General features: G+C 38.8%; 1 protein-coding gene across 3 annotated transcripts in view; it reads right to left on the bottom strand.

Annotated features, from left to right (window-relative positions):
• Window positions 1-2,590: 2,590 nt before the first annotated feature.
• Window positions 2,591-18,009, bottom strand: part of LOC111865230 (sodium/nucleoside cotransporter 2) — a 49,677-nt gene continuing 34,258 nt past the window's right edge. Inside the window, exons 11-18 of one of the 3 annotated variants that reach the window (XR_004513106.1) lie at window positions 17,235-17,328; window positions 15,819-15,978; window positions 15,216-15,384; window positions 14,633-14,791; window positions 13,058-13,238; window positions 9,119-9,309; window positions 5,569-5,716; window positions 2,591-3,733 (exon numbers count right to left, since the gene is read on the bottom strand). Coding sequence is in view for 1 of the 3 variants with exons in the window: in XM_023853117.2 (XP_023708885.1) it covers window positions 9,236-9,309; window positions 13,058-13,238; window positions 14,633-14,791; window positions 15,216-15,384; window positions 15,819-15,978; window positions 17,235-17,328 (837 nt within the window). In the remaining 2 variants the exon portion in view is untranslated. Of the gene's footprint in view, window positions 5,277-5,568; window positions 5,717-8,506; window positions 9,310-13,057; window positions 13,239-14,632; window positions 14,792-15,215; window positions 15,385-15,818; window positions 15,979-17,234; window positions 17,329-18,009 lie in introns of those variants that run through there. The other 2 variants (XR_004513105.1, XM_023853117.2) reach the window with 2 other exon arrangements.

Below are 18,009 nucleotides of genomic sequence, written 5' to 3'. Positions count from 1 at the left end.
AAAATTCCCCTTCTGTAAAATTCCATTCCAGCCATCCGAAGACACTGACACACTACTTTCTGAATTGCCTCCCTTGTCTCAAAATGTCCATGCAGCTGATCCTTCACAAATCCAAAAAGATGATAGTCGGAGGGTGCCAGATCAGGGCTATAGGAGGGGTGTAGAAGAACTTCCCACCCCATCTTTGCAATTGCTTCCAATGTGACCTTTGTGGTCTTCGGTCAATAACTGTGGGACCCAACGAGCACAAAATTTCCTACTGCACTATGCCCTATTCTATTTTTCGGGCTATTGTGTCCACAGTCACATGCCTGTCATCTTGAATGTTCTCATCCACTATTTCCTTGTTGCGTTCAGTTGAAGCTGTTCGAGGACGACCGCTCCGAGGCTCATCTTCGATGCTGGTGTTCCCATCTTTAAAATGTTTCACCCATCTTTGAACACTGCTCACACCTATGCACACACTTCCATAAGCATGCTGAATTCAGAAAGCAGTGCGTCAGTGTCTTCGGATGGCTGGAACGGAATTTTACAGAAGGGGAATTTTCAAACTCCCAGAACGCTGGGAGAAATGTGTACAAAGATGTGGCGATTGTGTGGAAAAATAAAGAAAGATCTGTAGATTGAGGTGGTGTATTTGGTTTGTCAATAATAAAGCATGTTACTTTACAAAAAATTGTTCCTCATGACTTTCAGTATGACCTACATATATGGAGGCAATATATGATTGAGTTATGCATATTTACTGTCCAAATAAGTGACTAATATTTTATATTTAATTCTGAGAATACACTGTACACAACTTAAGAGTTTGTGATGTCATCATAACACCTTCATTAGAATAGTCATATAAATTACGTTAAGGACAGTAAAGGTAAAGTTGTCTCTGTATTCAAGGACCGTGCTATAGTTGTAAATGGAAGAGCACAGGTGTAGCTCCAAGGTTAACCTCAGCAGTAGATGGAGATGGTGGATCAGCTTCACATTCCTGTGTAAAGAGATACCAACTAGAAAAGAAAAGCAGCTGGATGGGCCCCAGAGTTGGTCGGATGCAGTGGAGAAGAGAGAAACTTTCCTTGCCGGGGGGTTCAAACCTCAGCTGTCCAGCCCATGGTCACTTTATTGACTGAGCTGTCTTAACTCTGAATTGAAACTTCTTTTTTATGGGGGCTGCTATCTTCTGGGATGTGACACCATGTAGTTTGGTAGACATTCTGATAAATTTCTACAAGGCTAGATGGCATGGCATCACAGAAGTTACTCTTCATCGTCATTACTATGAGAACTTTAGGTATTACATGAATTTGCCTTAGAATTTTATATTGAGTAAATATAAAATACTTAAAAATATGAAGATACAACTGTTATTCATGCGCAAGTTATGTTTTGAACTTGAGATGGAATATATATCAACAAAGTCACTGTTTGCCATTAAGGCACTGAGGCTTTATTTCTCATACATATTTCACGTTTTTGAAATGGACCTAGAAAGAACATATTTTGGTTCACAGTTCATTCCCTACATTATTGTATTCACAGGGAAAATAGCAAAGTTTCAGTAGTCATCGGCTGTACATGGATCTGTTCAACAGTGGTGAATTCAAAATACCGACTTCATTTAGTTTTGAAAGGACCAAAGAATATTTAACAGTACAAAATAATTTGAGCTGGGATAGCGTAGTTTCAGTATAGTGACTGACTATGGGCTGGAAAACCAAGGGGTCGGAGTTCTGAGTCTGGTGGGGCAAGAATTTTTACATCTCCGTTTTATCCAGACCGGCTGTTGGGTACACCCAACCTCCTATCCAATTAATACTGGGGGTTCTTTCCCCAGGGTAAAGCATCAGGGCCGTGAAGCTGACCACTCACCTCTAGCTAGTACCGAGGGCAAGAAAATGTGGATTTATACATCCATTCCCCCATATGCCTTCATGACATAGTGCTTAATTAGTTAAGCACAGGGACAGCTTTACCTTTTACAAAATAATATGGCATATAAATGGTGTAATCTTTGCCCTGAACAAAACAAATTTTGGACGAACATTTAGAGTATCTTTATTTTACTTCTTGTTCCACAGATACAATTTACATTGTTATGGTCTGTATACCTATATTAATTATATTGTGCATGCATGCGCGCACATGTGCACAGCCATTATATAATGGGTTTCACTTAATGGTTTGAGCCTTGAAGACTTTAACTTGACATATTGGTTTGTTCATCGAATGTTTCTGAGGACAGAAACAAGGAGCCCTCTGCCACAAACTGGTGTGTTCTAATTGATTAATTGAGACTTAGAGACCAGTTTGTTGCTGAAGTTTAAATGGGGGTGATAAAACTGCTTCAAGTCTGTTTTTGTAATTACAGAGCTCTTAAATCTTGAAAAATTATACTGTCTTGTGGGATATGACACTGTACTCTGGTAGAGGCTTATAGTTATTTTGGGGGAACATTAATAAACTTGTAAGATTTGAGGTTTTCATGGCAGTGACTATGAAGAATGTCATCTTCTGGGATGTGGCACTGTGTAGATATTGTGTAAACTGACATTTCAGAGAAACGTATCGCCTCCATCTTTAGGGTAGAAAAACCCACGAGCGAGAAACCAGCGTGAGCAGGTGGCTGCAGACTGAGTCAGCATTAAAAATCACCCAGCTATATAAGAAGAGGAAGGGAGGGATAGTGGGCCACATGGGAAATCAATATAGAGGAGAGGTCTGTGGAGATGGGCCAGTAGGTAGCAGGCCAGAGCCAGTATGGGATCGTGTCATGGAGGCGAAAGAAAGGCAAGGTTACTGGTTACCGGGAGAGCATTGACCCAATAGTCTTGGGACTAAGCTGCCGAGCATGCATCAACCTGTGTGGCCCTGTAGATCTGGTATCATATTCCAGAGGTTTCTTGAGGGAGCAGATTATGAGGCTTCCATGACTTGCTGAGACAAATCTCCACCTCTTTGTTCATATTGTTGGGATGGAGCTCAATCTCAGCAGCCTCCTTAACAATGTGATCCATGTATTGGGTCTTAGTGGTGAGAAGGGAAGTATTGTGAAACTGAATGCGGTGTCCCAAGTCAACGCTGTGTCCAGCCACAGCTGACTTGTCTGGATGTTCAAGACGGATGTGCCGCTGATTCTCTTTCAACCTTGTGTCCATGGAACAGCCTGTCTGCCCAACGTAGACCTTGCCACACTCACAGGGGATTCTGTATACACCCGGTGTCCTTAGTCCCAGGTTATCTTTGACCAGCTAGAGGAAACTAGATAATTTCTTGGGAGGCAGGCCCACTGATGTGATGATGTTGCTGGGACAGCACTCTGCTTATTCGGTTGAATATAGTCCTAACATAGGGCAGGAAGGCAACCGAGTCTGGTTTATCATCAGGCTGACTGATATTCAGATGATGGTTGAGGACTCTGTGGATCTGCTGGTCATTGTAACTGTTCTGCCTGAAAACGTCCCTCAGGAACACCAACTCTGCATGTAGGCTGTCTTCATCACATAGAGCTCTAGCCCTGTGCACCAGTATGGCAAGTACAGCCTGCTTGTAAACTTCTACCATACTACATGATGTCACATTCTGGAAGATGGTACTCTTTAATGATCATCCCCTTGACAGCCTCAGATGTTATTGGTTTCACCCTCATGACTGGTGAATGAACCTCTGGATTTAGTTAATATTCACCCTGTTGAATATCAGTTGTTTCAAGAGAACATTTTTATGTCTCATGAAGCTGAAAAAGAATATATTACTCCAGAAAGCAGATCATGAGTAGACACTTATATGAAGATTTTTAGCTAATAGTTGTGGGCTTATCTGATTTGAAAGGTCATATAGAAATTGCACTATTAACTGTGAAGACATTTGAAGATTAATCATCTCTTTTGATACTAATGTGATAATTTGTATTTATTAAAAATTTATCCTTTGTTTATAATGTATAGCCACGGAGAAAGCTGGTTCAATTATTTTCTCATGCATTGTGTTTCATTGCTACTGAATATTTCTTATGTCATGTCAGAATATTAGCTTATTTATTTGTTATAAAAAGTGCAATTCCCTCCTTGCTATCCAGTGGAAAAAAACTGTTGCTGCTTAACCAACAAGAAATAAAAATGTGCAGTTGTTGGTACTGTTTTATAATATTTCTAAAGGTTTACATGCCCTTCTGAAACTTGTACAGTTTTTTTAACATCTTAGAATAATGATTAGATTAACAGATTATCATTTACCATATGAGTATAGCATGGTCAGTAAACAATTTTCAAGATAATGTACATTAAGTTAAGTACTCTTAACTGTCAAAATAATGTCTTATCAGTATGACACTATGCATGGAATTATGCAATGAAATGTCCTTGCTGCTCCTGATATTAAATATTTAACTTTCTTGTGTAAACTCTTTCATGAATACTATTTATGCTTTAAATGCAATGCATTCACTGCCATATCATTTTAAATAGACAATAACTACAAAATCTTATTTTAGGTTAACTATGAGATGTGATGTGGGGAAGGAAAGATATCACTTTCCTGTTTTGTGTGTATAATTTCAGGTAGATAATCTGGTTTTCTTGCACTTTACACTTTGCAAATCACTTGAAGTGTCTGAATACTGTTACTTAGATAATGTTCCATTCCACATTTGAATTGTTTTTAACCATAGAAGACTTAAAAATTGTATATTTTGCTTATGTTCATTCTATTATCACGTATGGTGTTGCCTTTTGGGGAAACGTGGCTAGTAGTAAAAATGTTTTTATAATATAAAAAAGAATTATAAGAAACATTATGAATGTGAATCCTAAAATATCTTGTCGGGGACGTTTTAGACGCCTAAATATACTGTCCTTTTATTCACAATATATGTTTTCTTTATTGTTATTGGTAGTAAAAAAATACACCGATTTGTAATTAATAATGAAATACTAAATACATGACAAAGTACTAATTTACACATACCATCGGTAAATTTTTACCAAATGCAAAAAGGGTGCCTATTATATGGGTATATAAATTTTCAGTCATTTACCGCGTAACATAAGGGAACTGTTATATGATGTTAAAATATTCATGCTTTCATGAACTTTTCCCATGTCTCGGTTCCAACTTCTCTTGCTGCTCCTTTCTTAAGGCCGCTAGTCCAAGGGATTCCCTGATAAGGTGTGAGCCAGGCTAGGTGTGCCACCATCAAACCTCGATCTGTTTTCTCAACAGCTGCTGAATTGTGTTGTCATAGCATACAACACACATCAACTCACCACTGTTCCCAGTTGCTACACAAAAACAATCACTCTGCTGGTTATTTGCCAGACCTCAAAAACTCAGGCAGAGTAGATGAAGGTTTAATGACAAGAGTTAGGATACCTGTTTTAGAGAAATGGCCTGTACATCAGTATCTTCACAAGCACTTAGTGTTGATGGTACTAAAGTGAGGAATTTGAAACTGCTCATGAGGGAAATCCTGGTGAAATATAGACAATGACTACAAGAATTGTGGAGCTCTGATACTAAATCCAAATTGACCAAAACAGCAAGAAGCAACAGTTAAAAGTTCAGAAGTCTTACCTTTGTCACAACAGACCTCTCCACCAGACTTGGCACGGTTGGACTGCAGATCAGTATACTGAATGGCTGAAAATTGTTATGGTTGTATGAGAATATGTCAGGGCCAGAAACTTTCCCACTTCATGACAGCACTGAATGTAACATCATCCTGTAACAAAGAACAGAAGAGAACATTTGGTACATTGACCACTACCTCTACCATCATTATTAACACATTCAGGACCGGAGGGGCCAATTGGCCCTCTATGTTTCTATAGTATTGCGGACCGGGCGGGCCAATTGGCCCTTTTCTGACGCGTTATGTTGCAACCGACTATATCTCGCTGTGTGGCCATGTTGCATCATAACTACTGTGTAGTTGACCTCAGGAATGTTTGCTAGTTTAGCCAGTAACATGATCATGCTCATTTCTTGTCACACCCTAAAGAAAAAAGCCTTTGTTCGAGTCCAAGCTTCCACGTATGAACCAGGAAGTTAGCAGTGCAACATGGATCAGAGACGAAAGCAGTTGCAGGCGAAGCATTCTGTCGGAGAACAAGAAATATTAGATTTGTTCTCCGATGAGCTATCAGATTTGCCAACTGCTTCGTCTTCTGATAGCGAGGCCAGCCTCAGTGAAAGTGACAGTGACAGGGGCCCCAAAATATTGTGTCCAGTGAAAGTGAGAGCTCCAATGAAAGTGCGAGTACCGGGACAGCCACATGAGGTAAAGTGGACAAAACCCCCACTTTGGGTAGGTTTACTGGTGATCCGGGGTGAAGCGGATGCCATTGGACCCAACGGATGTGACTGAAGTTGCGTCACTGTTTTTTGGAGATAGTTTCTTTGGCCTGTTATGTCAGGAGACTAACAGATTCTATCTGTTCAGAGACGCCACAGGCAAGTGAAGAAGCCTCTTTGTATTTCCAAGTATAATATGTTCATGAAGGGAGTTGATAGGGCCGACCAGTACTTGGCCTATTCTTCCCTTCCTAGGAAAACAGTAAAATGGACAAAGAAAGTTGCACTGTGGCTTATAAACTGTGAACTTTTCAATTCATTTTCGGTTTTCAAAAAGGTGAACAGAAATTCTACTTTGAAACACAGAGCATTTCTGTTGAACTTGGCAAAAGCTTGGGCTACTGACCTCATGGTGGCGGCAGTACCTGTGTCAGACACAGACTTAGTGCAGTCGGGGCCATCTGTTTGCACCCGCCGGAGGCCTCATGTGGACCCCCCTGGACAACTCTCGGGTGATATGCGGAAACATACCCTCGTGAGAATTGTGAAGAGTGAACATTGCAAGAAGAAGTACCCTTCTAGGCAGTGCCATGTGTGCGCAGTCCACAAGAAGAAGAATAGGACTGCGTACATCTGCAACTTCTGTGCCATGCCTCTTCACAAAGGGGAATGTTTCCAGAGATATCACATGCACAAGCACTTCTAGGAGCTCTGGTAAGTGTTCTCCAAAAATTTTAGTTCATAAAATTAATTAGGAGATTTTATATTCATTTTTAAAGTGAACAGTGCACAAGTTTGGGTGCTAGGTTTAAAAACCCCAGTCCCCAGGGTGATTTAAATATTTGAACAACCAGTCCGCAATGGGTGTCAGACTTCTGTAGTAATGGTGCTTTGGAAAGTGCTCAGCATTCTGAAAAAGTGTTACTAACTTAAAACAGACTTTTATTCTCTGCTACTTACACAGATGTCATAAATTTAAATACAGAGTATATGAAATTCCAGATAGTCATTTACTGTCACAAGTCAGCAAGTTGGAATAATTTGCAGTATATACTAATGACCATAATATTATAAAACCAGGGTTATCTCCAAGCGTGTCTTCTGGAAAAATTTAGCGGAGGCTAGAGACATTTAACATCCAAAAGAAAATCATGAAAATAATTGTAGACATTAAAAAGGGTCTCCTGTAGAGAATTATGTAAGAAATTCAATACACTTCCCTTTGATAGAAAAGTCTTGCTCTCATGACTGTCATTCACCCTGGACATTATGGAGAAATTGAAAAAAAGGAAAAAAAACTTCACACACATGCAATATAAACATGAGACATGGCAGCAAAGCAACGTACACATTTCTGTAACTTTTATTTTTCAATATGCCAGAAATCTACTTCAAGTTCATGTGTCTAAAACATCCTAAGGGTGTGTCATTATCAGATAGTGATGCAGAGCATTACATTATCATTAGGAAGTTACTATGTTCTATTTTCCAGGTTCGATCCCGGGTTTGGTGAAGTGGGATTTATGATGGACAAAGTGGCGCTGGGAAAGGTTTTCTCCAAGTAGTTCAGTTTCCCCTGCCAATCTTCATTCCACCAATTGCTCCACAATCACCCTCACCTATCTGGGGCTGGTACAGTAGGCCAGAGGTGGCCGCAGTACAAGGGACTTAGTCCCATCCCACTAGCAATAAAAAAAAAAATCTATTTTCAGTTTGTGATTGGAACCAAAATCGCCATACTGGATATCTCGTTGAACACAGGACATTTTTCTGTAAGGTTGTCTACTCAAGTTATGATGTACTCTCAGATGTGTTTTCGACAAAGTCTGTTTACTATTACACGTACATATGACTGCTGGAGAGTTGGGATCGAATTGGACGTAATTCCGCATTGAATGTGGTTCAATGAGACAGTACCTTACCTCTTCAGCCCACTATACAGTGAGTGCACTTTTTGAGATATTATTAATTATGGGCTGGGCTGTACCATGGGGGCATGCGGTAGAATGGTTGGGGCACTATGCTACAAGCTGGATGGTCATGGATCGATTCACGATGTCATTGGATTCTTCAAATGATCTAATCCTTCCAGGCACATTATGGCCCTGGGGTCAACTCAGCCTCTTTAACAGAAATGAGTACAGGAATCTTCCTGGGGGTAAAGGGTGGCTGGTATGTGAGGCTGACAACTTCATTGCTATCTGTGTCTGTGAGCCGATTGTCTAGAAAATGTTGAAGCCTCGACATCTCATAACCCTATGAGCCTCCACAGCCTGTTACTTTTTTCCCCTTCACCCCCTAGGCTATGCCATAGCTCAGACATCTTACTGCAAAGCCTTTCATTCAGTCCCTTGCGACATAAGATTCATTGTGGATGAAGTGACATTGGAGTAGGTTTACTTTTGAGTTTCTTCAGTTTTCCCCCGATAATGATCATTCCGCCATTGCTCCATCCTCATCTATCATTACCCCCTGAGATATGTGATAGCTCTGAACAGACACCATATTATCAAAATCTCAGTCTCTTAAGTTTAAGGCTTCATTGTTGACCTGGCACATAGTATACTACTGTATATAATGCCAATAGTTAATACTATATGGTGATGAATGGTAGGATGAGAAGTGAATAATGAACAGGAGACAAAGGAAGTGGTTATGGCCCAACATTTTGACATTTGCCAAAAGAGATTGAGGAACACAAAAGTCTTGTGTGACAGTTTTTATTATGTAGCACCAAGAACCTGTTGGCAAATTAACTTGCAGATCACCACCCGTCCATGCACCCGAAAGTAAATATGTAGTAGCCTGCTGGATATAAGCAATTAGTTACCTTACTGTATTTTTTGTACAGTTTTCAAATTAAAGTGCATGTACTTCACTGACGTATATATTTATTCTTATTTCCATGCTCTTCATCTGTATTTGGTGAACTTGCATTATTTTTAAATTATGGCCCTTTAGTTGATGCATTAAAAACTGGCACCCTGTCATCGGAGAAATGATGATCTGGCATTAGCACACCTGAAAATAGAGAATAAAAAAACTGCACTGAATCATCAAGTTCAAGATCAGCTTAGTATAGATGGAAATTCCTGGTTATCTAGTATACAAGCATCAGGAATTCGCATTCAAATGGCAAAATTTCAAAGAAAATTACCAATTTTATTAAGTTATTCCAAAACAAATTTGTGATGTGCAAATACATTGAACTCCCAAGTGCAGTGCCACCTGTTATTATCTTTCTCAAACAAGCACAATTACTGTAGAGGTTTGTTGAATATGTGATAATGTTAAAGCTTGAGTATCTTGAGATTTTCATCCATCAGTCCGATATCAGCTAGGAAGACTCCCAAACAATAATACTCGTATGTTTTCCTTTGTATTGGATTTCTCTAGGAGTTTTTCTCATGCAATTGGCAGTTCCGTGCAAACAGCAAACTCCATTCACCATACAATCTAGATAACAGGGTGTGGAAACATCCCACATATTTACATGCTGTTTTGCCGGTCTAACAGACAACACTCACTCCTAAGTCAAAATCACATTGCCACATATTGTGCTCATATTTATACAGCACTCGATGTCCAACCCACCTCTAGGTCATCACGTGCGCTAGCCAATCAGCGCTCACAATCGCAACTGCAAGTTTCGCTCCGCCCATCAAGCATGGTATAAAAGGCGGAGCCCAAAGCTCGCAATCATCAGTGATCACATTCAGTTCAGAGCGATAAGTCATCAGAGTCCTCAGCTCTTCTCTGCGACCAGGCAACTAATGCAACTCCAGCAACCACACCGTGGGCAGCTGGTTCTACTGGTGCATGTAACACTACATCACCGGCCAGACAGGCCAGCTGAATGGCCGTAAAACATGGCCTACTACGAAGGAAAAAACGGCCCTTTTCAGGGCCCGCAAATTTTTCAGAGTGGCTGTCTATTGGAACCTCAACAATCCCACAGGGGAGTTTACCATACTTACATTATTTTTATACACACAGACATAATCTTGCCATTGTCATATTTATGCTTTCCAAGAAAGGAAATAAAGCTCCTTAAAACCGGCTAGGCGTCCTTGTGACCTATGAGTATTTCATCAAATTTCGTGCCTGATTAATAATTTATTATCATCAGATCAGTGGATTTAAACTGAAGAGTTGTGATGACTAAGTTATGTTTATTGTTTTATTATATCACATCCTTAGTCTTGTTTACTATTCTGTTAAAGCATCACATTTTTGTGATGATTCATCAAATTAGTTTACATTGTATGGTTGTGCAGTTTGTATTTTATAAACAGGAGTTCAAGTAGTCAGTCATTGGAAACATACAAGGCATTGTATGAGACTGGAATTTTCTTGTTTTCCTTAACAGTTGACATTGTTTGGCCATTGTCATTACAATTCAGTCTTCTGCACTTCTGCATATTTGCATTTGATTAATGTTGGAGTGAAGTTTTCCTTTTTTATATTTATTATTACTTCATTATGTTTTAATTAAAGTAATGGTGGAGTAAAATATACATGTACATGCCTATATACTGCAGCCCTAGTGTTGCTACCACTTCAAGAATTCCTACAGTTACTGTGTTGATATCAACATTTCATGCTACAAAACCTTGCGAAATATATATCAATGAAGCCTGAACAGGCAATAATAGTGCTATATCATAATGATGATGATGATGCCAGTGATGATGACGATGACATAAGGTGGAGGCCCATTACTGTCTGAACAGGTGGGGCCAGGACAAAATGAAATTCCTCCCCATATCTCTAGAATTTACTTTTTAGACCACTTCCCTTATTTTGAAAAAATAAAAGTAAGCTTATGAGATCACCTTGCTGTCAGTGGTGTGTATGTCTGTGTATTTCCCCTAGCAACTTTTGAACACCCGTACCGATCTCGTGAAACTAGGCATGTATGTCATACCACCTTTTACCATCTCAACCGTATGCTTCATAAATCCCTCCCATAAGTAATACCAACATTGCAGCCTCTCAAATAACCATAACATTACGTGAATGCCTGAACTGATGGTCATGAAACTTGGTATGTACATAATGCCACTTGAGGTATTCTCAGTGATATAATTCATAAATCCCTCCTATCAGCAATACCAAGATTGCAGCATCTCAGACTGTATTGTTTCATTGGCTTTATTAAGAATATATATATATATATATATATACTAACATCCTTTTTTTATTTGTCAAATCAAATACTCAAATTGTAGTTAAAGGAAAGTAGGTGATTATTTCCTCCCAGAACGTCCTGTATGTTATATAGTACCTTTAATTCAGCAACTTGAAGCTCATTTTGTACTGACAACATATTAAACAAAGGGGTTGGGCCCCTGTGCGTTTGAACACTTTACCACTCTTGGTACAATACAGTCCTCCTTTCACCTAAGGGGAGGCTTGGCCCCTCTAGGCTTTATCTGAACTCTCTAATGCCCATGGGTTGATTTATGCAGACAGACAGACATGACATATTCTTCAGAAGGGATGCTTGCATGCTTGAAAATGCACTCTATTACATACCTGGTGAGTCTAATTACATTTTTCACACCTTTCTTTTGAGTGTTTTGATAATCATAGTGACAATGGTTTATGACACTGAATCACTTTTAACTTGCCTTCGAATTCATTCTGACATATTTTTACTTCTTCAGGTATGTATTTAGTATCAGCATTAAAATTATATTGTTTCCTGCTATTGTAATATCACCCTTGAATTTACTGCTGACTCAACACATTCCTGCATTTACATGACTACTTTCATATTTCGGCTTGCCTATGATATACTATATGTTGCCCCAATGCATATTAATTTTTCTTTGATTGTCCAAGGCAAAGACATGTGTTTCAACCATATTCATATAATGAATGAATGTATGTATAAGGGGTGGGCCTTCTTGGCCCTTGCACTGCAACCACAGTGATCTATTGTGCCTCCCCTTCTGATTATGTGGGGATGTCGAAATAGTCACTTTGTTCCATAAAATACTGACCCAAGTGACAATCTTAAATAAGCTAAGGCCTCACATTCACACAGGATATGTGTGGCTGTTTCATTTTCTTCTTGACACCTCTCACAAGTTGGACTATTACTTAGTCCCAGTTTGAAGAGGTGTCCTTTGAGGTGACAGTGTCCTGTAAGTAGTCCTACCACCCATCGTAGCTGGTTCCTGTTTAACTTCAACAGTTTCTTCGCTCTTTTAGTAGAGGGTCCTCATATGAGTCCCTGATTGCCTTTCTGGTAACTCCTATAGAGATGCCACAGGCTGGTTCAGGTCCTATGAACAGATGTTCAGCTCCACTCTTGGCCAATTGGTCTGCTATTTCGTTTCCAGCAATACTCTCATGCCCCGGCACCCATATCAGTTGTACCCTGTTATGTTTGGCCAGTTCCATGAGAGTTTGGTGGCAATCCCAGACCAATTTTGAGTTGATCTGGTGTTTGTCAAGTGCTTTTAGTGCAGCTTGGCTCTCAGATAGAATGTAGATGTTCCTATTTCTGTAGTTCCTATCTAGATTCGCCATAATACATGCCTTAATGGCATATACTTCTGCCTGGAATACTGTCGTGTACTGCCCGAGGCTGAAACTAAGTTTCCGCCTGGTGCCATTATTCATATAAACTTTGAATTCTATTTTAAACCATACACACATTTAAGCAATTTCTTATTAATCAGGTATATGTGTGTATATATATATATATATGAGTATTTACAGTGGGATAATATGTGCAAAATTTGTATATGTAACATACCAGCAATGCAGGCAGTAAGAAAGCAGGCCGCACTGCCAGTAATGAAGGCTCGAAGTGCTACTTCAGTTATAGCTTTTCTCTTGTTGGGAGCCATTGTTATCAGTGATCCAATTGAAATGCCAATTGAGCCAGGGTTTGAGAATCCACAAAGAGCATATGTTGCTATCATTTCTGAGCGTTGCTGTAATAAAGTATAATTCTATATCAACCATTTTGATTTACTATTGAAAGTCTACAAATAACATTCATATTAACTTTACACTTAAGACAGTATCGTCTTATCTGTTAGCATTATGAGCACTTTGTAGAACATTTTAGATGGAAAACCTGAAGGGAAGGTATTATGAGTACTTTGGAGACCTAGGCATAGATGGGAGGATAACATTACGATGGATCTTAAATAAAGTGTGAGGATATGGACTGCATTTATTTGGATCACGATAGAGTGCAATGACAGACTGATGTAAATATGGTAATGAGCTTTCGGGTTCCATAAAAGGTAAGCAGTTTCTCAACCAGCTCATAAAAATGAACAACAAGCAACAACAGCAGACAATATAAGCAACCTGAAAGTTCCTTCATTTAACTTTTAATCTGGCTGTGATGACTAATGGACCAATGTAAATAGGAATAAGAAATTTGCTAAGAAGGTAGATTATAAACATTCCTAAATTTATGCATAAAATACCGTTTGCAAGTCAACAATATTTTTTTTATTCCTAGTGGGGTGGGACTAAGTCCCTTGTACTGCGGTCACTTCTGGCCTATTGTACCAGCCCCAGATGATAGGTGAGGGTGACTGTGGAGCAATTGGTGGAATGAAGATTGGCAGGGGAAACCAAAGTACTTGGAGAAAACCTGCCCCAGCGCCACTTTGTCCACCACAAATCCCACTTGACCAGACCCGGGATCGAACCCAGGTCGCCGCAGTGGGAAGCCAGCGACTAACCCCTTGAGCTATGGTGCAAGTCAACAATAACAAAAACTTCAAGGTTTTATCTCGCAAGTTTAATATAGCCAGAATCAGAAATTAGGAAATAATTTTACCTATTCATAAAAAACAATGATGGTAGCCACTGTTACTGCTGCTGTTGTTACCATTGCTACCACCATGACTAATGCCACCACAATAGCCACTACTACTACTACTACTACTACTACTACTACTACTACCACCACCACCACAACAACAAAAACAATTAAGACTGCCACTGCCACTATCAACACCACTATTTTGAACAATTTTCTGTAAGAAATTTATGATACAAAGTAATTCTAATTCCAATAGGATTGAGTGGTATAACAATCTATGTAGTATGCAGGAGATCAGCATGGTAGCCTGTGAGCTAAATTGCGTTTCAGTGTTTTGGATTATGAACTTAGATTAACTAATAAAAACACAACTTAGGATTTACATTATGTAATTAAAATCACAAGACTTTTAGGACTACATGTCTGTGGTAAAAAGGTATGCTTTATGAATTCTTCTGGAATTTATGTAAAAACAATCTGTAATATTAGAGGTGATGAAAACTGATATCAAGATACAAACAATAAAATTAAAAGCTCCCTTACCGAAAGTTTATTGGCCAACTTTAGCTTCCCAAGCTGCTCATAAGCTACAAACTCATTCACTATAGTCTTTATTCCAATCAGTCGAGCCACATCTTCACATTCTTTCCATTCTACACCCATTACCCATGTCAATGGAATAAAAACTTTGCTCAGTACATACTGAAACCAATAATATTAACAGCAAGTTGGAAGGTTTTAAAAATAATGTTTACAATATATGTAAAATGTAATGATCAATTTTCTGGATGTTATTCTTCATTAATAAATCTTCTCAGGCTCTCAGCTACATTAGTTTGTCAGATTTTATTTACTTCAGCCACTGTGAAAGCTTCAGCTCTTACATTATTCATTGTCATAATTTGTTTATGTTTGTTTAAAATAAAATATGAAGATGATGAATAATGTCCAGAAAATTGATCATCCGATTAACATACCACTGTCACAGACTTTTAGATCCTATTTAAGTAAAATGTGTTTCTGTATGTATTGGTCTAGTACTACTAAATAAATTGTTCTGAAACTAGGAAATAAATGCAGCATATTAATTTGCCAGATGTAATACGAACATGTATTTGTTTTTTACCTCAAAAGTTAAACCTTCTGCACCCACAAGCATACCAAGCCAGGACAGAATTCCATTGAGGAATGAAATAAACGAAACAAATGCAATAACATTGGCAATAATTCCCAGCACTAGTTGGGCAGCAGTCACTGCTCCTCTGGTAGCTGCATCCAGGACACTGCATTCATCACTAAAATAACAATTATTAAACACAAAACCAATCAGTCATGCTTTATATTTTTTGTTCTATCAAATGTGTGTACATATTCTGTTCAGGTACTCAGCTCTACATGAATCATAAATGTGTAAAAACTACTTGAAAACTCTTGAAAATAATGTTATATAATCCATGCTGTACATTGTCACTTTTAGGTACCTCTTTTATGAGTAAGCCTTATTCATCAGTTTGTTATTACATAACTTTGCAAATAGATTTTGGTTAATTGTATGCTGGGTAATATTAATGTAGAAGCTGAAAATATTTTGAATTGGTCTGAACAGTCATGATTGCCATCTTGAAACCCTAAGGGTACTGCAAAATATGGTTGCCCTGCACTATTTCTCTCAAGACATGTCATGGATTTATTATTGCGGTATGCTTCATCTGTGGGTTTGCAGACTTACCCCTTCTCAATTATCATGTTCTCAGCTTTGTTCTTGCTCTCTTCTGTTTCTGGGTAGAAGAGTTTGGAATAACACAGGGCAGCTGGAGCAGACATGACTGATGCTGTTATAAGATGAGCAGGTGAAACTCCAAAGCTTATATATGCTGCCAAGACTGAGCCTGGGGAAAAAGAAATATATATATATAATTACTGACTGGTTGTAGTAATATGGTTTTCACAGAATCTACATTTTCTTTCCCTCTTATTGCTTTCTTTGGTATGTGTTAATTGGATTTTTTGTTACATATTTGCTGAGGAGATGATTCTACACTAAGAACAATCTTTCACTCTTACCGAATTACCATTACTATTTCATTTATATCAAATAACCTTTATGGTATGCAGTGAAATTTTTAGATGGAGCAACTATGAGGTAAGCTTATGTTACAGGTCGAACCCACACACATCTTCCAACCTTCTGTTGTTTTAACTCCCCCTAGTGTACCTGACCATTGTGCTAAGCAGTCATTAACTCAATCATATTATTTTCCGTGTCAAAATGCCATGTGAAGTAAGCAACTGAATAATGAGTGTAAAATACCAGAGTGAAAAGCAATTCTGAAAGGAAAGTAAGAAGATTCGAGTGTAATTTTCAGGATGTTATAGTCATACATACAGAAACTGTTTGTAGAATTTTAAATAAATCAAGACAGATATAGTCATTACTGGTCATCTATGGCCATGCCATATCTCAGGCAGTTAGTCATTGGCTTCCCACCATGGCGGCCCAGGTACAAGCCCTGGGGTGGTCATGTGGGATCTGGTGGACAAAGTGGCACTGGGGTAGGTTTTCTCCAGTACTTAGGTTTCCCTTGCCATCTTCATTCCACCAATTGTTCCACAATCACCACTATCAACCATCTCGGGCTGGTACAATAGATTAGTAGTGGCCACAGCACCAAGTGGACTCAGTCTCACCCCACTAGTCATTACTGGACAAAAAAATTTAATTGAAAGTTGAATGCTCAATTAAAAGAAACTGGATCAAACTGGTACTAGACTTGAACATTCTCCTCAGAAATCCCACAGATGCCATGCACAAGAGATGAGAGGTTCAAAACTGTCAGGAAGAACTACCACATATTTCATTCATGAAAGTGGAGAACAGATTCTGATCAGTAACATTACAGATTAATTGATATGAAGAAGTGTAATTGTCCCATTGCAAGTTTTTCATCAACAACAAATAAATATCACGGCCACTGAGATCTGTAAAATTGCACTTGGAAAAAGTATATACCTACTTGAAGTTGGAGTCTATTATGTCCTTTAATGTATAAGTAATCTATCTCCTTTGTAGGCTTACTTTCATTTTTGCATCAAATAACATCTAAGCTCTTCAGTTGAAAATGACTAAGTGTTCCATGAAACATACCAGCAACTGTAGCAAATCCTCCTGCCATGATGGCATGCATCTCAGACTTTGTGAGATCATTGAGATAAGGCTTAAATAACAGCGGTGACTCTGACTGAAATAAAGGCAAAATGTTGAAAATTAACCCTTTTGGTGCATACCTAATTTTCAGGCATATTTCCTAGAAGTAATAAATGCACAATGTGAAAAATGAACTCCTAACAATCATGCTGGAGGTAGTGGTGGCATTGGCAGGAGCAGCAGCAGTGGCATTGGTGGTGGTGGTGGTGGTGGTGGTGGTAGTAGTGATAGTTGTAATAGCCTGAACCACTTCAAACCAACTTATTAATCAAAATATTTATTTTAATATTATCATTCCATCTATGCCTCTGTCTCCCAAATTATTTCTTTCTATGATTTTTATTTTATGATGCTGTCAGTATCTACACTACATAATATAGCATCAAATGGTAGGATGATTGATGGATTGAAAAGGATTTGGATGGAAGTGCTCATGGTCTAATCATGGTACTCCCCTGGAACTTGCCTGGAGGTGTTGAGGAAACCACAAAAAAACTTAGTTAAGATAACCAGTGTCCTGGCTTGGCATGCGGTAGCGTAGTTGGTTGAGGCACTAAACTACAAGCTGGAAGGTCGCGGGATCGAATCCCAATGAGGTGGATTCTTTCAGTTTACCTAATTCTTCCAGCTGCATTATTGCCCTGGGGTCGACTCAGCCTCTAACAGAAATGAGTGCCAGGAATATTCCTGGGGGTAAAGGGTGGCCAGCGCATAA

The sequence above is a fragment of the Cryptotermes secundus genome, unplaced genomic scaffold (assembly GCF_002891405.2).
Source record: "Cryptotermes secundus unplaced genomic scaffold, Csec_1.0 scaffold614, whole genome shotgun sequence".
In the NCBI taxonomy this organism is placed as follows: Eukaryota; Metazoa; Arthropoda; class Insecta; order Blattodea; family Kalotermitidae; genus Cryptotermes; species Cryptotermes secundus.
This window is presented reverse-complemented; position numbering and strand designations above follow the sequence as displayed.